At 62.5% G+C, this 22,404-nt stretch overlaps 2 protein-coding genes across 12 annotated transcripts in view; one reads left to right on the top strand and one right to left on the bottom strand.

Annotated features, from left to right (window-relative positions):
* Positions 1 to 5,863: 5,863 nt before the first annotated feature.
* On the bottom strand, positions 5,864 to 21,058 carry TMC6 (transmembrane channel like 6). 5 transcript variants are annotated; one of them, XM_015589720.2, is made up of 22 exons: positions 21,017 to 21,058; positions 18,990 to 19,085; positions 16,967 to 17,109; positions 16,692 to 16,819; positions 16,414 to 16,509; positions 15,932 to 16,090; positions 14,397 to 14,502; positions 14,157 to 14,253; positions 13,669 to 13,926; positions 13,223 to 13,413; positions 12,151 to 12,295; positions 11,309 to 11,464; positions 10,698 to 10,849; positions 10,519 to 10,600; positions 10,221 to 10,318; positions 9,546 to 9,638; positions 9,213 to 9,288; positions 8,301 to 8,434; positions 7,989 to 8,165; positions 7,802 to 7,880; positions 6,810 to 6,877; positions 5,864 to 6,091 (listed from the first exon to the last, which is right to left on the bottom strand). In XM_015589720.2, the coding sequence occupies exons 3-22, from the start codon at positions 17,020 to 17,022 to the stop codon at positions 6,025 to 6,027; spliced, it is 2,418 nt and encodes an 805-aa protein (XP_015445206.1). In that variant the 5' UTR covers positions 17,023 to 17,109; positions 18,990 to 19,085; positions 21,017 to 21,058; the 3' UTR covers positions 5,864 to 6,024. The 5 variants fall into 5 exon arrangements, 4 of the variants coding, with proteins under 4 accessions (XP_015445206.1, XP_015445211.1, XP_015445209.1 ...); XM_015589725.2 differs by lacking the exon at positions 21,017 to 21,058 and adding an exon at positions 18,848 to 18,913 and having other exon boundaries at positions 18,990 to 19,996; XM_015589723.2 differs by lacking the exon at positions 21,017 to 21,058 and adding an exon at positions 19,428 to 19,995.
* The window catches only part of TMC8 (transmembrane channel like 8), an 11,968-nt gene continuing 6,947 nt past the window's right edge, over positions 17,384 to 22,404 (top strand). For 4 of the 7 annotated variants that reach the window (XM_025047031.1, XM_025047029.1, XM_006912178.3 and 1 more), the window contains exons 1-4: positions 17,384 to 18,534; positions 21,186 to 21,251; positions 21,796 to 22,011; positions 22,164 to 22,312. In XM_025047031.1, the coding sequence (XP_024902799.1) occupies positions 18,074 to 18,534; positions 21,186 to 21,251; positions 21,796 to 22,011; positions 22,164 to 22,312 (892 nt within the window). In that variant the 5' untranslated portion in view covers positions 17,384 to 18,073. The remainder of the gene's footprint in view (positions 18,535 to 21,185; positions 21,252 to 21,795; positions 22,012 to 22,163; positions 22,313 to 22,404) is intronic. The other 3 variants (XM_025047028.1, XM_015589719.2, XM_025047032.1) reach the window with 3 other exon arrangements.

Genomic DNA, 22,404 nt, shown 5'->3' with positions numbered 1-22,404 from the left:
CCTTGTCTCATTACTTTTTCATGTCATTTTTTTTTATCCCAAAAAATATTTTTTAAAAGTTAAAAAAAAAGACATATCAAACATGCAAATACTTGAATCCAGCAGGCCAATAATGAAATGTGAACACTTTCTAAGTCTAATTCTACACTTCCAGGTTGTCATCAGTACGCAGAAACAGGCTCTAGGAAAAATTTCTAAGTTCACAGCCTATGTGTGTGTGTGTGTGTGTGTGTGTGCGCGCGCGCGTGCGTGTGTGTGCGCTGAAACAAGCACGTGTGTGCGCGTGCGTGCGTGTGCACGCGCTTCCCGTGTTCGTGTGTTAAGTGTGTGAGGGATTTAACTGTGGGTTTTCCCTTTTATTCAGTATACGCTTTTTTTTTTTTTTTTTTTTGGCGCATTGGTCAAACGTTTGCTATTATTAGCTTCTAACTTTGCACTGAGTGTCCCCGCCCTTCCTTTAGGTAATCCTATACATTAAAGAGAATTCATAGGACAGGGCCGGCGACAATTCATGTGTAAATGTTTACTCAAGGACTCTGTTATTGCGTTTAAAAATGACAGTGTATATCTCTGGAGAAATAATATGTATACCTACCTTTAGCGGCTTTTTATTGTGGACTAATGCAAGAAAATTATTACCAGAGTATTGCACCATTTTTCCATTTGGAATATAAAGTTAAAGAGAAAAAAACTGTTGTTGAACTGTGGCCATAGATACTTGTAGAGTGGATGGTTCCGCGGGAGGAACGGAGACAAGCACTTGGACGTGGGTTGTGACTGCTTTCGGCGGAGCCCGTGGTGAGGGCTCCCGCTTGTTTACAGACCTTTTTTTCTCCTTCAGACTTTAAAATAAAAAAGTTTTAAAAAAGGAATTTAAAAAAAAAAAAAAAAAAACTTCCGTCGTAAAGAAACCTATTTTCAGAATGCAGATACGCTACTTCAGAGCTCTGGGATCGAACAGTGTCGTTTCCCCCTCCGGCCATCGTCGTGGACTATGTCGGTTGTCCCCCTTCGTCGAGGTGACGAGACGTTGTGGTTACTGTCTTGCACATGGATGCGCTCTCAGGAAAGCCAGGGTTCCGAGGGGCAGCTCCACACCATTTCACGTATTTTGTAACCCGACTCCTAGCACTGAAGATGTTATTAAAAAACAAACGAAAAAAAATAAAGAAAAAAAAGAAAAAAGAGGAAAAAAAAACACAAAGAAGAAAAATACCTAATCTCTAATGTGTAGCAGTTACATATTTACCAAATAATGGACTCAAAAGAAATAGATGTTTGAAGAGTGCTTTATATATTAAAAATTGCTTTATGTTTTAAAAATGATCAATGTTTTGATTGTTTTGCAAGAAAGAAAGACAATGGAGTAACATACCCTCAAGTATGTTTTAAAAAATATATGAACATTGTGCTCCCTGCCTGCTTGATCAGGAAACCTGTGCATTACGTTTTTTTTTTTTAATTAGCTTTTTAATGGTTTTATCAAAACAAAACAAACAAACAAAAAAACACAAAAAACCTAAAAAAAAACAAAAAACAAAAAGAAGGTCCTGCAAAATTGCAGATCAACAAAAGCTGGTTTTATAGAGGATCATGAACTATGCACAAACTGGGTTCAAGACTTTTTTTCTCAAGTTTCCTAGTGTATTTAGCTAAACAAACCTCCCTCAGAGTGATCGCATCTCATTGCCATTGCGTGCACTCTCTGTGTTTGACGTATGACCCTTACGTGCATATCAAATATGCGTGCGTGCGTGCGTGTGTGCGTGCACGCGCGTGCACCAGGCGTCCAGCTTCCCAGGCTGCCACTGAGCATTGAGTTGTAGAGAAACTCCTGACATTTTTTAATTGGGGATGGAAGTAAACAATCTGTTTGTTTTTGTTTTTTGTTGGGGTGGCTTTTTTTTTTTTTTGACCTTTTCTTTTGAATTAAAGATGTCTGTAACTCTGCGATTAAGAAACAAGTTCGTGGCTTTTAAATGTTTTTCCTCATAGAATGTGATTGTTGAAGAACATGCACCGGAAGTTGCTTTCAAAAGTACGACGCTTTGTTGAATCTTAATAAATTGCAATTTTTTTCTTGGCTGTTCAAATAAATGTGTTTTTTTGCTTTTAGAAGACAGATATCAACTTTCACTCCATGTATCGGGAGAGGGACTTGTCCTGCTGTATTGTAACACAGTCCTGTCTCTTATGAGTTCGTGTAACTAGATAAACTCCAGGCGTCGGTTGCTTGACTTGTAACTACCGTTTGCTTTGCGGCTTTTCGGTTAACGTTGAGATCCTTTTCGTCATCATCCAGAGGTGCAGCAGGGCCTGTGGGCGCTCCTCCAGCCGCTGCCCGCCTGACTCGGATGGCGGTGGGACACGGTCCTGCCCGGGGACCACTGACGCCTGCCTGGGACCGCGTTCGGGCATCGGGAGCACTCGGAGGGAAGAGAGGGATGGAGGTGTTTCGTGTTTCCTAGACGTTTCAGCCCTTCATTTTCGTCGCATCGCCTCGGCTAACTTTCGCAGAGCACTGTGCGCGAGCAGAGGACTCCGGTGCCGGTAACACAGCTGTGTGGTCACCAGTGTTTCGGGTGGCAGTTAGAAATCAGAACTCGTCAGTGGTTTTCTCGCGTCCACCCCAGGACGCTTCATGACCCTGCATAATAAGCTCAGTGTTGGTGCTTCTGTGTCATCCGGATTATAAAGATAGACCCTGGAAGACAAACCAGAATGTCCTCTGTGGCCCCAAGCTCAGAGACGAGCAGAGTGAGCCTTTTTTTTTTTTTTTGTCTCCACTCCTATGAGTCAGTCCCACGTTTTATCAAGAATTTGGGACGCGGTCGCCCCTCGGGCAAAGCCGTGAACTCCCGGCTCTGACCGAAGCCCACGGAAGGGAGCGCGGAAGGGGCCGCGGTCCTGAGAAGAGCGGAGCGGGGAGACCAGAGGAGGCGCGGGCCTCAGGCCCCGGCCTGGACCCGCAGCAAGTGTCCCTCGGTGCCTGGGTGTCCCGTCACTCCTGGGAGCAGACTGCCAGCCCTGCCCCCGGAGGACCAGACTCTGCCTCAGGAGTGTCCGGTGGAGGAGGCGGCATCTGCCCTGAGCCTGGGAAGCCGGATTGGACCCGACGGCCTGGGGAAGGTGGGGGACGGGTGGGGGCACACAGGGTAAGCCGAGGCCTGAAGTGACTGCCTCACGTGAGGGGGCGTCCGGGAGGGGTCTCATGACCACGAGTAAGAGGGAAACTTGGCGTCTGGAGTCAAGAAAACGACAGGTCAGAGCCATACTTTTTCATTGTTCCTGCAGAGGCGGAGGCAGGGCGCTCAGCGGGCAGCAGCGTGACGCACAGAGAAAGGGCCGCGGCACGGAGGCGAGGCCGGCGGGCGCCGCGTCTGCTGGCAGCTGAGCACGCGTTCCCGAAAAGGGGACGGAGAGAGCAGGGCATCTCAGGAAGCATCTCACGGGAGTCGTGCACTTGGGATGGAGAAAACCCTGCGGAGCTGTCACGATGCAGACGTGCGAATGACTGACGAGCCCGCCCCTGGGGTTTGCAGCAGAAACGCTCGACAGGCTTGCTGGCGTGGGACCGTCGCCTGAACGGCACGTGGAGCCAGCCGGGCCGCCGAGTCTGGCTCTCCAGTCGTGAAGGCCAGACGCACTCCCACGTGCCCCTAAGTGGGCCGCGCTGCCTCGGGCTTAAGTGACACTTCAGATGCTAGCTGCGGCACAGAGCAGTGGTTCCCAGCCCCAGGTGCGTGTGACAATTTCCTGGAGATTTGTTAGGCTCCCAGTGCCCGGGCACGTCCCAGACCAGTTCAGCAGAATCTTGGGGTGGACCTCAGCCGCGAGTTTTTAAATCTCCCCAGTCGGTTATATTGAGCAGCCAAGGTCAAGCAGTGGCACAGAGGGGCCTTGTCACTGGGCTGAAATAGCACTGTCAACTTGCCGTCTATTGGAATTACAATCCCCAAGAGTTCGTTTGGCCATCATGGCTAGTTTTTGGTTTTTGTTTTGTTTTTAGCAAAACTGTGTGCCAGGCTTGGTGCCGAGCACTGCATAGTTGTGTCATTTGCTCCAACAGCCCCATGAGGTTACAGAAGATGCTCGAGGCCACCAGCTCATAAGGGTCAGAACCCTGGCCCACGTGAGTCCACAGCTAAGGCTCAGCCTCCCAGGGCCTCCATCATGGAAGGAACGGGGTGAGATGTTCCAGCCGGAGGATCCCGAGGCCACGCATGCATCAGAAGCAGCGCCTACGGGGGCACAGGTGTGTGCTGGGCACAGGACCGACTGGACGGCAGTGGGGCTGGGAGTCCTCTCCGCAGACCAGGCCCGCAGGCTGCAGCCTCAGGCAGGAGGAGGCGCTGCGGTCTGGAGGCAGAATATCTCCTCCGGAAAACCCAGTTTCCATCTTTCGTATGATTGGATGAGGCCACCCCACATCGTGAGAGATGATCCCCTACAGTCATCTGACTGTAGGTGTTAAACGCACCTACAAAGTGTCTTCACAGCCATGCCCAGATCAGTGCCCGAGGCAGTGACTGACCGTCGCACGAGAAATCTGCAGCGCGTCCCAGGCGGGCCTGTCACTGCTTGTCATAGTGGCTCGTCCTGCCCTCACAGTTATTGCGAGGCAGGTGAAGTGGGCTGATGGTGAGGCCACATCAAAAGGGAAGAGGTCAGTTAGTGTCCATCCATCCAGAAGCACATCTGTGACCGTTTTGAGGAACGCATCTGGATGGGTCTGGCCCAGAGACCCCCCAGGTCAGTTGCGCACTTCCTGGGCTGTCCACCCAACTTCACCCTGCGGCCCTTATGCCCAGAGGCACAGCCCAGAGTGGCCGCCCAGGATCAGTGCCCGCTACTTGCAGAGGTTCCTAAGCACCAGCTGGCTGGGGTCGGCCACAAGCCCAGGGATCCTGATCTGTCGGGCACCAGGTGCCGTCCCCCGACCTGCAGAAGTCGAGTGGATGCAGATGGGCCTCCAGGGCCATGTTAGTGGACGGCATCTGCCCCTGGACGTCTGCCAGACACAAAGCACCCCCCGAGCGCTGTCCTCGAAAAGGGGCGGTTTGGGGTGAGCACGGGCCCAGCCTGGGCACTGCCGATGGCAGCGATGTCTCCACTGCAGGTTCGACCTGGCCCTCCGGAGCTTTGCTCTTCCCAGCTCCCCTCTGAGATGAGGGTGGAGCCACCACCACCACCGTGACCCTCCTTCCCCGACAGAGCCATCAAACACCGGGGCTTCGACAGCCTCACCCCTCCTCCCTGCACCCCTGGGCTCCTCAAACCCGGCCTGTGGGGACCGGGGGTCACTCCCCACTCCCTGGCAGCCACGGGAAGCCGAGCCCGCTCCTGTCCCCCATGGGTGCCGGCTGCCCCTCTGCCTGGCAGGCTCTTCTCCCCGTGGCCCCTTTGCAACTGAAACGTCACCCCCCGTCCCTCCCTAATTTTGCCCTCTCCCCTCCACCCTGCCCCAGTGACCACTAAAGCATCACTGCTGCTGACTTTGTCACCCTGGACATGCCCCTAAGTTGTATGAGGGTGGAGCCATGGTCCCCAGGGCTCCGGGTGGTCCCCAGGGCTCCGGCTAGTCCGGCTGTGTTCAGGCTGGGACATGTTTATCCTGCCATCTAGGGCTCGACCAGCAGAGGGCGCCCTGCACTCAACATGGGAGCCTCAAATTGTCAGCACCGAAACAGCTGGGGCACCCAGGGACGCCCACAGAGCATCTCCGGGGTGCTTGGTGAAGCTGTGGAGTGGCAAGGAGGGGGCCTTGAAGAGCCAGAAGGAGCTGAAGCAGCTGCACATGCAAGAGGCGGAGGCTCCCACGACCTCGGCCCAGAGGTGGCCCACAGGGCTGCAGGAGGCGGGCCCACTTTGCAAAACATTTAATCAGAATAAATAGAGTCACAGGCAGGCCAGTGTGATCCCAGGTCGGCGTCTGTGCCTGCAGGGCCGTGGGAACCAAGGGTGACACAGGATGAGCTGGTGAGCAAAGGCAGGGCCGCCAGGCCTGTCAGCCCCATCGCTGTCCTACCGGGCGTCTTGATCACCTGTGAGCAGATTCAGGGGCATCGCAGCCTCCTGGGTTCGACCAGCCCTGCCAGAAAGGGAAGTCAGCGAGGGCAGCACGTCGCCCACACGGGAGGCTGAGGACCCCAACGGTCGTCCCTCGATCCGGGCCGAGGCCAGACGCCCAGCAGCCTTCCTCAGGAGCCACAGTCAGGCTTCCAGGAGTCCAGGGAGAAGGCTGGACGGAGGCCAGGAGGAGCCCCGGGCCTCGGGGGGGGGCGGTGTTTTCGCCTGTCTGTCTGTCTGTCTGTCTGTCCAGGGAGCAGAAAGACGTCCGCACTTGCCTTCCTCACCCTGGGCTTAACCGCAGCGACCGAGTTAAGGGGTGAGAAGCGATTCCCCGCGGGCCTGGGGCGGCCACGGCCGAGTGGTATTGTGGGGCTGTTCACCCCTTGGGAAGAAGGGGGAGCATGGAGGTGAGAAGGACCAGCCGGGCTGGTCCCCGACTTATACAGAAAGAAGGGCAGAGAGGCGAGGAGGGAAGGCCATGAGCGGCCATGAGACCCGGCCAGGCCGAAGCCTTTCCATGACTGTTGTGTCCTTCCCCCCCGAATTAGCCATTGTCCCCCCCGCAAAGGCCCCACACACCTGAGGGGGGAAGGCGGGAAAGCGGGGCAGGGGCATTCCGAGAGGCTGAGGGCCACCCACCCCCAACTCCACACAAAACCCGGGGGGAGGAACCCCAGTGTCCAGCCCCTGGTCCTCCTCCATCCACACCTGTCCACGGAGTGACCACGACCCCTCACCTGCCCCTGTCCTTCCTCTCGTAGACAGAGTGAAGCTGGTTGATTAAGAAGATTTTGTCTTCCCCTTCCTAGAAACACCAGAACACACAGGATATGAGCATAGACATTGTCCATCTGTCTGTCCATCCAGAACCGCCCTGTTCCGGAATGCACTTGGGGGAGCTCACACGTATTCAACATCACGAGCACAAAAAGTTTAAAGAAGGGGCGAAGAGGTGTGGAAGCAAGGACAAGGAAAACCCAGGTGGCGCAGTGGGCATATGTACGCATCTGTGCTCCCCAGTGGCCAAGGGGAAAAGGGAAATGCGCCCGCCGGCACGGCCAGGGCCCCAGAGCCAGGCTCGCTCATTTGAAAACGGGCCCTGCTGCTTGCTGACTCTGCCTTGGACAGATCACCTCCTCGCTAACCTCAGACACATCGTGGATAAATGGAGGATAAAAATCTATCACAGGGCTGGCCGGGCAGCCTCTCGGAGTGGGGCCTCCAGAACCAGCTTCGGACCAGCAGAGGTCCGGGGCTCCCAGGCCCACCGGCCCACCCGCCCCTCCGTCATCCACGACAAACTGCAGCACACCTCGGAAAAACGTGTCCAGTCCCCTCCCGCTTCAACCTTCCTCTACCTGTTTGCAAAGTGAGGGCACTGAACAGGGTTCGTGTTCTGACCTGGGTGCCCCAGGCAGCCCAAAAGCCGCTTCGTAGCTCAAAAATCCTCACGAGACCTTCCGCGCTCACGCAGGGCCATGCACCCCAAAATGCCACGTTTCCCCACTGGGGCCCCATCCTACCGGCCCCCGGGAAGCCTGGCGGCCTCATGCAACCTCTGGGCTTACCACTAACCACGGGAACGAGACACGTTAACTGATGTGACTCGCTCGGCAAACAAACCCTTTCGACAGCCCAGGCGCAAGGGGCGGGAGGAGGTGTGGGGGGCGCTCCGGGGTGAGCCAGCAGGCGGCCCCCGGAGGGTGGAGGCTGCGAGCGGGGCACTCACGTTGCTGATCTGCTCCTTGAGGAGGCAGATGACCTTCCGCTGGCCCTTGACCACCTGGATGTTGAGGTAGATCACTGCCCTGCGGGAGACAGGCGGTCACGGCTGGGCCCTGCAGGAGCGGGGGGAGGGGACGGCGGGCCGGGGGCCGTGCGGGCTGGTCCTCCAGAGCCCCGCCGGATCCACTCACAGCAGCAGGGCCGACACCAGGTAGATGGGGAAAGTATTCTCCACCAGGTATCGGTGGACCCAGGGCAGCCAGGAGACTCTGGGGCCGGCCTTCTCCAGGCGTCGCACCCACACCTTGCCGGCCTCATACATGGTGTCCAGGGTCCGGAAGGGGCCGCAGAGGCTCGAGGGCTTCACCCTGCGGGAAGAGGCAGCCTCCACATTACCCCACACCTCGGCCGCCGGCCTCAGCCCTACCTAGACCCCTCCGGGCGGCCCCTCCCCGAATCCTGGGGCGAATCCACCCTGCCCCCAGAAGCCAGCGCCCACTCACTGCCAGACGGCGTAGCAGAGGAAGATGGCGGCGCCCAGGAAGGAGGGGAAGCAGAGCAGCGAGATGAAGACGGTGCTCATGTGGCAGGCCAGCCAGGGCCGGCGGGGCGCCTGGCAGTTGGCCATCAGGCTCATCTGGGGACAAAGGCTCTGCTCTGCCACTGCCCTGCCACACCCCACTTCCCAGTCTTGGTGTGGCCCCCATGAGGGAGGAGAGGGGAGGCTGGGCGGGGCCTGAGTGGAGACCCCAGGACAGGATGGGGCTCCCCCACCACAGGACAGGGGCAGACGGGAAGAGGCAGGCAGGCGCTCTTAGTACCTGAGCTCAAAGGTTGGACAGACAGCTAGGCCGAGGCCTGGTTTACAGAGGGGAGACCGAGGCACACAGGGAAGGGTCACTCAGAGGGGTTGGGACTGACAGGGTCCAGGGTCACTCAGAGGGGCTGGTACTGACAGCCACCTCCACTGACGGAGGTCTTTGCTAGGCCAGGCACTGTGCTCAGCGCTTTACAAATGCCATCTCTGGCCATTTCCTCTGGGGCACTGTCCCCATTGTGGAAACGAGGGAATGGAGGGCCAGGGAGATAAGCCTGGTTCTCACCACCGGGCACCCCGACTGAGGACAGAGGACCAGGGGCACTTCCCACGGCTGGAGGGCCTGAGGCCCAGAGTGTCTCCCAGGTCCCCAGCCCCAAGCCCAGCACACGGGCAACCAGGAACGACAACTGACCCAGCGGGATGATCTGGGGTCAGGGGTCTGACCCCAGAGGGAGGCCCTGGGCTGCCAGCCCCATGCCACTCGGGCCAAGTCCCTGGGCTCCAGGTCTGCCAGCTGAGTGGCCCACCCGGGCTGCCCACACCCCCCAGGCGCCCAAGGCCCCGCTGCCCTCACGGGGCCCAGCGGGCACCTTACCTTCTTGACGTAGAAAAGCAGCAGCAGCTTGATGATCTGCATGGCGGGGAGCAGGGGCGAGAAGAGAACCCCCAGCCTGGGGGACGGTGGAGAGGGGGTGGCTGCAGTCCAGAGGTGGGGTCATGACCCCCGTGCGGCTCTGCGCCCCGCGGAGGGAGCTGCCCCGCGCCCGCCGCTCTGCACCCAAGGGCCAGGCTGGGTTCGGGTACGGCAAGTGTGGCCGTGGGCTGGGTGCCCCGGGAAAGGAGGGGTCAGGGCCCAGCCGCCCCAGGACCCCAGGGCTGGGCTTCGCTAGGGTCCCACGGCGGGGTGGGGACAGTGGAAGATGCTCACCAGGTTAGGGTCTGCCCGTAAATCAGTTCCAGAACATTCCGGGCGATGTCAAACTCAGGCTTCCCCCTCCTGAGTTGCTTCTCAGAGATGAGCCTGGGGCAGAGGAGCCTGAGTCACTCAGGAGGGCTGGTCCCGGAGAGCCACCCGGTCCCTAACCCCAGAAGGCAGGCACCCTCCGAGGGCGGCCCGCATGCCAGGCTCACGTCCCTGCCCACCCCACATCGGGCGCCCAGCCGATGTTGGGGGTGGGGGGGCCCGTTCTCTAAGCACGCACAGATACACCCAGGTGTAAACACACTCTGCACTTTAAAAACCTACATTGTTAAATCCACGTCCTCCAAGGAAACACAAAAAGGAAATAAAAAGCGCCTGCACCGCTGGCACCCAGAGGGGCTGCATGTACCTGTTCCTTTCTCCCGCCCTCCGACCTGCCTTCCTCCCGCCTAAAAATAGGTTACATCCTGTCCCATGTTTTCCTCGTGACCTTTTTTGATCTTTTGATCGTAATGATCTTTTGCAAACGCTGCTGTGGGTGGAGATTTACAGCTGAAAACCCTCCCAGGTGGCCTCCCCTGCCACACGAGTGAGGATGCTCTGAGCCCTTCTGAGGGAGGGAGGGCCCAGGTGCCCCGGAGGTGAGGGCAGGGCAGGGCACGCGCTCCCAGAGGGCCTCACCTCCACACCAGCTCGCCGAAGAGCGTGTCCAGCAGCGCGAAGAGGAAGTCCATCACCATGAGCCGGTACAGCTCCTGGCCCACGAAGTTCTCCCAACACTGACGCAGACCAGGCTTCAGCCCCTGCCCCCCACGCCCCCACCCACCCTGCTCGCCCGGCCCACCCCGGGGCCTCCAATCGGCCTGCAGGCCAGATGAAGTCAGGCGAGGCTGGCATGGGAGACTGCTGTGAGGGTCACCCCGCACCCACACCCCGGGACCAGGACGGCCTCCCCCAGCACCATCCAGGCCTCCCTCACCTGGTCCTTCAGGGTGCCCACCCGGCGGCCCAGCCAGTGGTAGCAAAGAATCCCCAAGATGACCATTTTGAGGATGAGGTTCCTGTGGAAGGCGGGGGCATGGAGGCTGAGAAAGGGGTGCCTTGGGGACAGAGGATGCACTCCAGGAAGCCCCCCGCCAGCCCCGCCCAGCCACACACCTGCAGATGGCCACATACACCTCCAGCACTGGGGACTCGTGCCGCTCCAGGGCGGCCAGGCAGCGGTACAGGTAGGGAGCCCCCAGGTTGAGGAGGCAGACCACCAGGGGCAGAGCCAGCTGCGCCCCCTCACGCTCGGCAGACACCGGGCTCTATTAGGGTGAGGGAGGGGCAGCGGTCACCACACACCCCCAGTCACAGGGCCAGGGCCAGGGCCACCGCTGGGGCCTGGAGGTGGGAGGGGGCCGTGGGGAGGAGTCCCAGAGCGGAAGGAGGGGGCGGAACTGGCAGGCAGCACCTCCCTCCCCCAAGATACATCCACCCCAGGCTTCAAGTTCAAACCACACAGGAAGGGGGCGGGGTGGGCCACAGGTGTCACAAAACGGAGAGGGAAACAGAGAAAAAAAGAACAGGGGAGAGTGTGAGACAGACGGAGGGGGGACAAAGAACTGGGCCCCCCGAGGGGCACTGGGACCCTGGCTCCCAGGCCCGTGCAGCGGGCGGGGCCGCAGCCCACTTCCCCGGGCGGCGCCCGGTCATGGGGGTCACTGGGGGCCCATTCTAACCAAGCGGGAGTCCGAACCCCCAGGCTGCCCGCCTCAGCCCCTCACCTCGATCATGAGCTCAGAGAAGGCGTAGACAGCCACCGTGCAGCCGAACGTGATGCCCAGGCACAGCAGCCACACGCCCACCAGCACGGCCACCTGCCGCAGCCGCCCACACACGCTCCGAGAGCCCTGCCGCAGCTGCCACTCGGCCAGCAGCTCCTGTGGGGACGGTGACCGTCACTGTGCAGCCCAGCCCCACGCAGACGTGCAAACTCACGGACACAGAGCAGACACACAGGGAGGCTTGGGGGGACCGAGGAGTGGCCTCCCGCCCGCCCCAGTGCCACTGCCTGTCCCTGTGCCAGCTCTGGAGCCCTGTCTCCAGGCACAGAGCGAGCACAGGACCGGGACCCAAGGCCGCGCGTCCTGCCCTCCATCCCCACCAGCCCGCAGCTGTGTCTGCAGCCTGAGGCCAACGCCAGCCTCCCCTACCCGCCCCCTCCCAGCCCAGCCTCCCGACCAGGACCCCCAAGGCTCCCCGGGAGCTCCCTGAGGCAGCCTCCCCCGCCACACGCGTCGAACCCGGGGAAGGCAGGGGACTTTGCAGGAGGCCCGGCTCAGCCACCCGGCCGTCCCGCGGCCTCGGGTGAGCGCCTGGGCGTCTGAGCCTCGGCCCCGTCGCTTGCAGCGGGAGTTTAACAGCCGCTACCAGGGCAACTGTGGCCAGTGGGAGGGGGCGCCAGCTGGAGCCCCTGGGGCCTGATACCGCTGGGGGACCAGAGGACACGGGGACTCCCGAACCCAGCCCTCTCTGGCTGTTCGGTTCTCGGTGGACCCGGGGCCAGGACGGTGGGGGCCGAGCAGGCCCAGCTGCTGTGCCGGCGACTCAGGCCGGGCTGGCTCACCTTCAGGTGGGTTCTGATGTTGTCGTGCTGTAGGCGGGAGGCCCACTTCTGGGTCACCTTGTGGTCCCAGGAGCAGAAAACGGTGATGGCGTGGGCCCCCAAGGTGCTGCCCACCCGGTAGCTCTCCCCAAAAGAGCGGGACATGCTGTGAGGAACGGAGCCAGGTGGGGTGATGACGTCGGGGGTGAGGCGCAGAGGCCGGGGAGAAGACGCAGGGACTCTCTGCAGCCGCAACCCCGTGCCTCCCAGGAGACGCCCTGGCGCTGCTCAGCCCACTACCGTGCCCCATGCCTCTCCTCCGGCCCAGCTCTCGGCCTCCTGGTGTGGACCACTGGCCACTCTAGATCAGCCCTGTCCAATATGGTGCCCGGCAGCCACAAGTGGCTATAAGAGTGGCCACCGACATGGCCAGCGGCCTCCCACCCAGACATGGCTGCAGAAGATGCTGGCTCAGCTCAGGGCCTTTGCACTGCCTCTCCTGATAACCAAAGAACCTTCCTCTCCTTCTCTGCCCATCCTCATTTAAGCTCCCACTCTGGGCACGGGCCACCTCTCCTGAAAGGCAGCCTGACTCCGCCCCCGTGCTCCGTAATACCTGGGCAACCACCCAGGGCTGCTGGGTCTCCCCAGCCTCCTCACTGTCTGTCTGCTCCCCTAGACAGCCAGCTCCTCAAGGACAGGCATGATGCTCATCCACCTTCCTGCCCTGAGCTGAGCACAGCAAATGTCTGTGGGTGGATGGGAGGACAGAAGGAAGGAAGGAAGGAAGGAAGGAAGGAAGGATCGATCTAATGCATGGATGGTTGAATAAATGGTGGATAGATGAATGAATAGGCAGCTGGATGGATGGATCGATAGATGGGTAAAGTGATGGATGGATGGATGGATGGATGGATGGATGGATGGATGGATGGATGGATGGATGGATGGATAGATGGGTAGAGTGATGGATGAATGGATGGATGGATGGGTGGGTGGATGGGAGGACGGATGGCGTGATGGGTGGAGTGATGGACGGGCGGATGGATCAGTGGTGCTCAGCGTCAGGGTCACATGGGGGAATGGCCCTTACCTGTACACCAGGGTGATGCAGGTGATAAAGAAAGCTACGCCCACGGTGAAGAGGTAGGCCAGGGGCATGTTATAGGGCAGACCACCCTCCTCGGGGGCGCACTGGCCACCGTCGGGCGGAGGGGTGCACAGCTGGTTCAGCGTGGCGTTGCTATAGTAGCCGTAGTACATGACGGTGTCGGTGAAGCGGCCCTGCGAGGGGAGGCCCAGCCTGGTCAGGGACCCTCCCTCCCGCCCCTGAGCCCCCGTCAGGCCGTGGGGGAGGGCCAGGGCGGGGGCAGTGAGGATGACACAGGTAGACAAAGGGCCTTGGCCCTCCCGGGGTCCCACGGACATCAGGAGAGCTGACTGTAGCACAGCACGGGGCAGGGACAGGGTCTCCCTGGGGAGGCTGGGACAAGAGGGTGCCCACCCCGCCCGATGCCCCCGCCCCCGGCCGGGCCGCACCCCGCCCGTGAGCAGCTCCAGGCCGGTGAAGGCGCGGACAGAGCCGGGGCGCGCCGGCGGGAAGGCGGCCTGCACGCCCACGATGAAGGCCAGCAGCGGCAGCAGCAGGAGCGCGTTGAAGGCCAGCAGGGTCTTGAGGAAGAGGAAGTAGGACAGCACGCTGGAGCCGAACTGGCCGCCGATGCGCTTCAGGGCGTAGCGCCACGGCGCCAGGGCCTGCAGCCCCGCCAGCAGCCCCAGCCCCAGGTCGCGCCCGGCCTGTGGGGACAGGGACGGGAAGGTCCTGCGGGTGAGGCCCATGGGGGGTGCCCCGAGCAGGCACCCCCGAGCCTAGCATGCAGGTGCAGGGCGCAGTGGCGGGGGCGCGGCTAGGCGAAGGGGGCATTCGCGGCCCCAGACCTAGGCCAAAGGCTAGGGGACCCCACGAGCAGGAGAGTAGAGGAAAGAAGGGGGCCACCCCCCACCTCAGCCCAAAGTGGGGCGCCTACCAGGACACAGGCATATCGGAGCCGGCTGTAGCAGGAAAGGCGCCCGCGACGGCCGTGCTGGCCCCTCCGCTTCCCCCTCAGGGTCAAGGTCTCCTCCCTGCGGGGCGGAGGCAGCATCAGGGCTGGACCAGGGGGGTGCCCAGCCCTGTGAGACCACCCCACAAGCTCAGGGCCGTTCTCGCCCACCGCCCAACCCAGGAGGGGTGGGTCTCAGGGCCACCAAGGCTGGCGGGCACTGACCGCAGGCAGCGTTTCTCGGCCAGGCTCAGGGGCATCCCCCGGAGCATGTGGTCCCGCTGGGCCACCGTCAGGCCCTGCAGCTCCTTCACCAGGAGGACCCGCTTCTCTGCAGAAGGACAAAGCAGCCATCGGGTCCTTGCAGCCTCCCTCCACTACGGCCAGACCCTGGACCCCACTGTGACCCCGCACGGGCCGGCCACTGCCCCACCCCAGCACTGGCCTCCGCCTGCCCTGCCAGGCCCAGGCGGCTCCACTGTGCCCAGGCCACCAAGGCCAGATGCCCTGTCTCACACCCCGGCCAGCTGTCCTCCCGCACCTCCAGCCCCAAACCAGCCCCACCGACTTCCCAGCACCCTCCCGACACCCCCGCTCCTACACCCACACTCTGCTCCTGGGCCCCCACAAGCACCTTGCTCCGACCCCCCGTGACCTGAGCCCTGCCCGCCCTTGCTCAGCAGAGATGGGGCCTCAGCCTCACCCCGTCCCCACCCCACTTCCCACCATCCAGCCCTTGTGGGGTGAGTGTGGAAGGGCAGGACATGGGGGTGCTGGGTGAAAACCGAGGTGCTCACTCTCACCTCTTTTCATCTTTATGGCCACCCTGAGGGGGGCGAGCTGCTTCAACCCCAGTTTCACAGATAAGAAATGACACCCAGAAGCTGACACCCGGCCCAGCTTATAGAGTAACTCTAGGACATTCACCCTGATCCCAGAGGCCATGCTACCCTGCACTGCTCCGTCCCCCAGCAGCTGAGGGCCTTGGGCAAACTGGGGGTGGGGTAACAGAGGCAGGACCCCAAGAAAGTACACAGACTGGGGAGGCCAGAGTCCAAAGGGCATAGCCAGGAGGGGCGTGTCAGAGACTGCCTAAGCCAACCTATGAGACCAGGCCCTTCTCTCTCCCTCAACCTCTCTCCCTGCTCCCCGGCCCCCCAACACTGGCCTCCATGTGGCCCAGAAAACCCAGGCATGCTCCCACCTCAGGACCTTTGCCCATACGCCATCGGCTCTAGTGGCACTTCCTCCAGGAAGCCTCCCTGGATCTCTCTAGGCTAGAGAGTCCCATGATGCTCTTCCTCAGTCGCCTTAATTTGGTCATTAATCATCCCCTTCTCTGTCTGTTTGGTTCCCGGCTATTTCACTGGGCAGACAATACGCTGCGTAAGCGCCCAAATGGGCCTGCCTACCACCACCACGCCCCAAGGCCGAGACCGTGGCATCGTGCAGTGCGTCGCTGCGTAAGCGCCCAAATGGGCCTGCCTACCACACCACGTCCCAAGGCCGAGACCGTGCAGTGCATGAACACACACTAATGAGCACCTGCGTGCCAGAGCCAAACCCTTTACGGCCCAAAAGGCCCCAGTGGCAGGGACACAAAGCCAGCCTTCCCCCGACCCCCCCCACCAAGGGACCTCCCCGCTGGGGGCCTCAGGCACCGGCTGGGGGTGGGTTCCGTGGGTCTGCTGCACCCCGGCCCCTCGTCCCGGCCAGCCCAACTGCCCCACAGACACTCCGGCGCCCGCCTGCTCACTCACCCTCCTCCTGCAGGGCTGTGGAGTCCAGCTCCAGGTCGTACAGCCGGAGGCTGGGCCGGGCCGAGCGCCCCAGGTCGGCCAGCTGAGGCCGGCTGCCCCTGTGCCGCAGCCTCACCGTGCGGTTGTAGTACTGGGAGATGATGGCGCCTCGGCTGCGGCCTGCAGAGCGGGAGCTGCCGGTCAGGGTGGCCCAGCCCCGCCTTCCCCCTCACCGGGAGGCAGCGGCTGCACCCCCTTCTCAGGACCTGGGGATGGTCCTTTCTAAGAGGCCGCAGACAGCACTGGGTCCCAAGAGGCCTATTTTTATCCCTGTGACCTGATGACCCTGGCGTTGTTTTTAGAACCCAGTGAGGCTGCACGGGCTGCACCGGGCCTCCCCTGGCTCAGAGGGACACAGACCACCCCCCCCGCCCCACCGAAACCCTGGCCCAGCCCACAGCCTGGGGCTGACACCAGGGCCAAGGACAGAGGGTCCCACTCACCGATGGTGCGACTGGGCATGCTGGCCAAGATGCGGAGCGTGGCCGTGCTGTGCACCACGGCACCCTCGGGCCCCAGCAGGGCCTGGTGGTCACTGCCTGCACAGCACAAAGATGTGTCCAGAGGTCCCAGGGACACGGCTGGCCAGCCATCTCCCCCACCCTGCCCCCATCCCTATCCCAGGCCTGCAGACTGCCGGGAAGGGCCTCCTGAGAGGCCGAGAAGGCTCGGTGCCCTGCCCGCAGCAGCCCAGCACCCAGCCTGGGACAGGCAGGCTCACCTGAGGCCTCCAGGGTGCCAGCCCCTGGCCCCCTGGGCTGCAGCTCCAGCCCCTCCTCCGCCACGCACTGGCTCTGCTCCTGGATGAGCTCGCGGAAGGAGTGGTGCATTTCACCCTCGTCCCAGAGGCTGGGAGAAACGGGGGCGGGAGTTCGGGCAGCAGCTGATCCAGTCCACTCCACCAGCCTGCCCTTCCACGAGGCCATGGCCCCACCATCCTCTCCCAGGGGTGCAAAACACCCCAGTCCTGCAACCCCCCAGCCCCAGAGCACTTACTCCGGGTCCTCCGGGGTCTCAGGGACATTGAGGACAAAGGCCGGTGGCTGGGCCATGTCCGCTGCCCACACCCAGCCGGTCTGCAGACCTGGAGCAGCTCAGAGCCGGGGCACAGGCAGCCTCCGAAGCCTCCTGATGCCCATCTGACGAGACAGGGAGCACTGCACCAGTCGGCCTCGTGCCTGGCACCCCATTAAACCGCCCTCTCCCTGGGGACCGTGGGAGGCGCCACTCACAGCCCAGGCTGCCTGAGCCCCACCCTGCCCCCCATCCATAGCCAAACACGCGGGCAGGTGAATGGCCCCAAATAAACCTCACGCCAGAACGGAGGGACCGGCAGCCCAGTGCCCAGGAAAGGATGACGGAGGGAGAGAAGTTAGGGAGTGGGGTCTGGGCAGTTCCCAAGGTCTGCTCGGTGGCGCCAGTGCCTGGGAAATTGGGAAGGGGTGGGGTACTGTGGACACAGCCTTCCGTCCCCAGGGTTCTGCCCCAGGGACTCCACCCTCTTGGCAAGAAAGGTCAAGGCAGCTCTGAGACCTTCCCTGTGTCCACTCTGTAACCTCAAGGCGGTGCTTCCTCTCACAGGAAATCCTCATCCCCCCGCCAACCAGGCCAGCAGAACGGGACGGCCGCCTCTCGCTGTGTCCCCACCCGGCATCCCAACACGCACACACAAAACGGTGGCTGCCGCCCGGTGCTGCAAGGTCCGGTTCTCAGCAGACTGAATCCTCTACATTCCACCGAGGCCGGGCAGGGCAGCGGGCTGGGGGGAGGGGCTGGGCACTGAACAGGCTGCCTTTGTCCAGCTTTGTCTGAGCAGAAGGCTCTGCCATTGTCACCCAGAACAACTGGAACGAGGGCGGCCTTGTCTGGTCTCTTCACCCCGTGAGAGTGGGGTGGGGCGGGGGTGCGGGTGACACTCCCCCAGCCACCAGCTGACCCTGCAGAGCCCTGTCCCAGTGCGGCTGGGGCCCAGCCCTTGGTCAGCCCTGTCCCGTCCTCTCTCCCTTCCCCCCAGGGAAGTCAGCACTCAGGAGACTTGGCTCAGCTCAAGGGGGCTTTCTTGGGTGAGGGTGGGGTGCCCAGACAGCAGGTCCTGCTGGGACTATGCCCAGACAGCGTCCTCGCTTAGGAGGGTCTGGCTGTCCAGTCTCTGAGCCCAGTCCACACGCGCTCCAAGACCCTCCCCCTCTCCAGCAGGAGGGCCGCGTGGGAACCGCGGAGAGATGGGGCCGCGGTGCGTTCTGCCCTCTGCCTGATCTGGGAAAGTGGCCGGAGGTGGGGCCGATGGCGCGTTCCCCAATCCTGTCCCTAGAGCTGCAGTCCCTTGGGACACTCCCTCCCAAACCTGGAACCACCCCTCTCCCAACGAGGAGGCGGGCAGGAGTGCGGATGGGAGGAGGAGGGCCCAGGAGCTCAGTGGCTACGGCCTGGGCTGCGGGCTGCCTTCCCTGGGGATGGGGGCTCGCCTGGGCCCACCTGGGCGCTGGCACCTGGGCACTGCCCAGGACTTACTTCCAGCTGCTACCTGGCGCCCTGGCACCCTACTCCAGGCTGGGGCAGGTCGGGTGAGTTTCTGGGGTGAGTTTCCTGAGCCCTAAGCCAGGTGGGAAGAGGCAGGGTGGGGCCCTTCCCGGGAACCCCGCCTCGGCCAGTAGCCAGTCTCCTGGGATCGGCTGCTGCCCAGGACAAGCCACGGCCCAGCCTCGTAGCCTAGGGGCTGCGGCGACTCTGGGAGCCCCTGGACCCCTGCCGGCCAGTCTCCCACCACCCCACTTGCTGTTAGTGGGACCGGCCTGGGAGACCCAGCCTCCCCGCCCCCACCCCTCCCGAGAGGCTCAAACCCCAGGACGTCCTGGAGAACCCGGGGAGGGTACTCACTGCCCAGTGGCACCGGGGGCCCAAAGGAATTCAGAGTGGGTGGAGCTGCCGGGCTGCAGAGAAAGGCTGGGGAGGACATGGCACCGCCCCCAGCCCCAGGCCCCTGCCCCGCCTGGAACAGCACCTAGATCCGGCTGCTTACCTGGGAGGCCCTGGGTAGGAGGGGCCCTGCGCGCCCTGGAGCAGCTCACTGGTCCCCGGAAAAGGCCATCGGGAACTGTGGTCTGGGCTCCACCACCTGGGGGAGGGACCTCGGGGTCAGGGAGAGGGAGTGACCAAGGGCCCAGGAGGTGACCTGTGAACTTGGCGGGCCAGGCGGGGCCAGAGGGAGGAGCTGCACTGCCCAGCCCGGCCCACACGGTGACGGGCCTCAAGCATCACATGATCTGGCTTGGCCCATGGGCGCACCCCATCTCTGCTCCCAAGCCCTCGGGTGACTGCGCCCTCTCCCTGCCAACTTTGACGCCTTCTCACACCCAAAAGGCCCGAGTGTCTAGGTCTCTTCCAATCCTCCGGTGAGACCCCCAATTTCTATGGGACTCAGTTTCCCCAAGTTTCAAATGGGACAATAATTACAGACCCGTCCGTTTCCCAGGGTGATTATGATAACGGGGTGCTGCCAAAGCCCACTGATACGGCGCCTTGCAACACCAGATTAGGTAATCCGTTCCTCCAGCTCGGCTGCCCACTGACAAACACGCCCCCAGGCCGGCCGTGCTCCCCCTCCCGATCTGGGCGTGGCTTCTGCGGCCAGCAGGCGGAGCTCTGGCACTTCCTGCGTGCTAGGTGGGGAGGGGAGGGCAAAATGGAAGAGACTGCCACTTTGTGCCTGTCCCTACTGCAGTTTTCTGCTGTTCCCCACAAGCCAGGGAGGTGGGCACGGAGGTCTCTAGTTCACGGGTGGGAGGAGGCCGTGAGGTCAAAGGGCCTCCAGCTGTCATCTGCCAGGGCGTGAGTCTTGTCCACCTGGTGACTCTGCTGAGAAGCCTGACTTCGAGAAAGCCTGGCAGAAGGCCAGAGGAGAGGCCCCCGTGGATCTGAGAAAGTGGGTCGGGAGAGCTTTCCTGGTTGGGAGGAGCCGTGCGAGGCGGGCAGGCTGAAAATGAACTGGAAGGCAGGACAGGAGAGGCCCGCAGGTGGGGAAACGGGTGGGCAAAGCCAGGAGGCCCCAGTGAGGACCCGTGATGCATGTCGCCGGGAAAGGGGTCCTGGGACTGCGGCTGGACGGAGAGGGAGGGGCCAGAGTTGAGGCTGTTTTGCAGCTGTCAGTGTGGGCCTCAGGTGGGTGGTCTCAGGCTGGCTCATGGCACCAGGCACCTCGGCATGGAGGCCCAGGCCCTGCCTCTCCTCCCGCCTGTTCATGGCCTCCAGGCATACCCATGCTCCAGCCTCCTCAGACTTGCATGACCCCAGGCCCAACGTGAAGGTCACCTCTCCCGGGGAGCCTTCCTGGATTGAGCCCTGTTGGAGCACTTACCATGTACACTTGCCCGCCTGTCCCCACTCCCCCAACTCTCTGAGCCCACGGCGTGCCCAGCAGCAGCCCCCAGCTCGGGGCCTGGCACAGAGGAGGGCCCTGGAAACCAGACGCGGGGCCAGGAAGGGGGGTAGGAAAGCCACTGGAGCTCAGCCATTAGGTGACCCTGACCTGAGGACAAAGGCAGGCCCTGGCGGCCTCCCAGGGGTCCCAGGAGAAATGGCGGAGATGACTGACTCCTACACGTCTTAACTGGGCCGGCGTGGATGGAGTCCACCCCTCAGTCCACCCCTCAGCGCTATGCCTGGGCCTTTGTCACCGGCCAAGGCGGGAAGTTAAGAAATAACTCAGCCCGATGAGATGGCACCCACCCATTAAGTTACTATCGCGCCCTCCCAGCAGAGCCAGGGCCACCGGCAACCGGCAGATAAAGGGCCAGGGCCAGGGCCAGGGCCCCGCGGCCCCGCGGGGTCAGGCTCCGGCCTGGGGAAGGGGGCGGGCCCGGGCCGGCGCGCGCTCGCAGCCCCGACTCGGGGCACCGAACTGCCACCGCGCGGCCCCTGGGGGCTGCGAAGCAGCAACCGCAGGAGCCGGCCCGAGCCCCGCGCGGCCCACCGGGGTCCCACACGGGGAGGGGAAGGGCCGACCCCCGGCCGGGGGGCAGCGGGGAGGCTGAGCTGCGCGCACCTCACCTGCCCGCCTTCGCCCCACGCTCCACGCTCGCAGGAAGTGCGGGCTCGGTGGAGGGAGAGCGGAGGAAGCTGCCAGAGGTGGGGGCAGAGGAGTGGAACCGGAGGAGACCGCGGGGCGGGGGAAGCTGGGGTTCCTGTCATGTGACCCCTCCTCTCTGCTCCCTCACAGCCCTGCCTGGAGTAAGGGAGCGGGTTGCAGAGGGTCTCCTCCCGGCGCTTGTTCCCTTGTCCCCAGGTGAGCGGGGTGCAGAGTGGGGGGAAGAGGCAGAGCGTGAGGGGATCGGAGACAGACTTGAGGCCGAGGGGTCCCTTCGTCCACTTCCCAGGGCCTGGGCTGTAGCCGCGCCTCTTGGTCTGGGGTCCCCTGGCCGGGCGCCGCGAACCCAATGCTGAGGGCCAGACCACAAGATAGAAAACAGAAGGGGGTCCCAGCACCCCCAGACGCGGGGCGCTGCGGGAGGCCAGAGCCTAGGAACTGTGGGTTCCGGACAGGGAGCCGTCCGAAGGGAGAATCGGCCGCAGAAAAGAGCGAGGACTGTCTGTGGCGGAAGGGTGACTGGAAGGCCTGGCCCACAGGTGGCAGGTGGGGGTGGGACGAAGCAAGCCTTGGGCCCTGGGTGCCTCGGCTTTGGCTGTGAGGGAGGGACCCATCTTTCCGCGACCTCTGGACTCCACCCCCATTTTACAGATGGGGAGGCTGAGGCCCCTGGCCACGTGTTACTTTGGGAGATGGATGAGGACTGAGGTCAGATCTTTCTCTTCGCTTCCGGGCGTGCCAGGGCCAAGACCTTGAGGCTCGCCCAGCAGGCGCCCCGCAGCCCCCGCCCCCCAGCAGAGATGCTGCGGCAGTGGTCGGTGCAGTCCGGGCAGGCCCCGGGGGAGCCGGGGGAGCCGGCGGGCGAGGAGCTGTGGGAGTCGGAGATGGAGCGGCTGTGCTCCTCCCAGGCGCCCGTGCGCACGCTGCCCTACGCCATGGTGGACAGGCGCTTCCTCCGGTGGGTGCCCGGGCGCCGGCCCCGGCCCAGGCCGCGGTGGGGATGGGGGAGCGCTGCAAGGATGCGCCAGTTGGATGGGGGGCGGAAGACTCAGCCTGGCGGGTGGGCATGGTGGGTGACTCAGGGGCGCCCCCATCGCCACCCCATCCCAGGCAGCTGCGGGAGCCCGAGGGGGTGAAGACCCCATACTGGCGGCGGTGGCGGCGAAGGGGGCGGACTGCAAAACGGAGCCTGGAGGAGACGGCGCAGCAGCTAGCCCAGGGCTTTGGGCTCTGGGAGGGGGCGCTCTACGAGATCGGGGGTAGGACCTGCACCCCAGCTCCCACCTCCCCTCTCTGGGCTCTCAATGTCCTGTTTAGAATAAAGAGGAGGGCATCATCCCGCTTGCCATTG

Source organism: Pteropus alecto, unplaced genomic scaffold (assembly GCF_000325575.1).
Source record: "Pteropus alecto unplaced genomic scaffold, ASM32557v1 scaffold134, whole genome shotgun sequence".
Taxonomy (NCBI): Eukaryota; Metazoa; Chordata; class Mammalia; order Chiroptera; family Pteropodidae; genus Pteropus; species Pteropus alecto.
The sequence above is the reverse complement of the archived record's forward strand: the minus strand, read 5'-3'. Positions and strand labels throughout refer to the sequence as shown.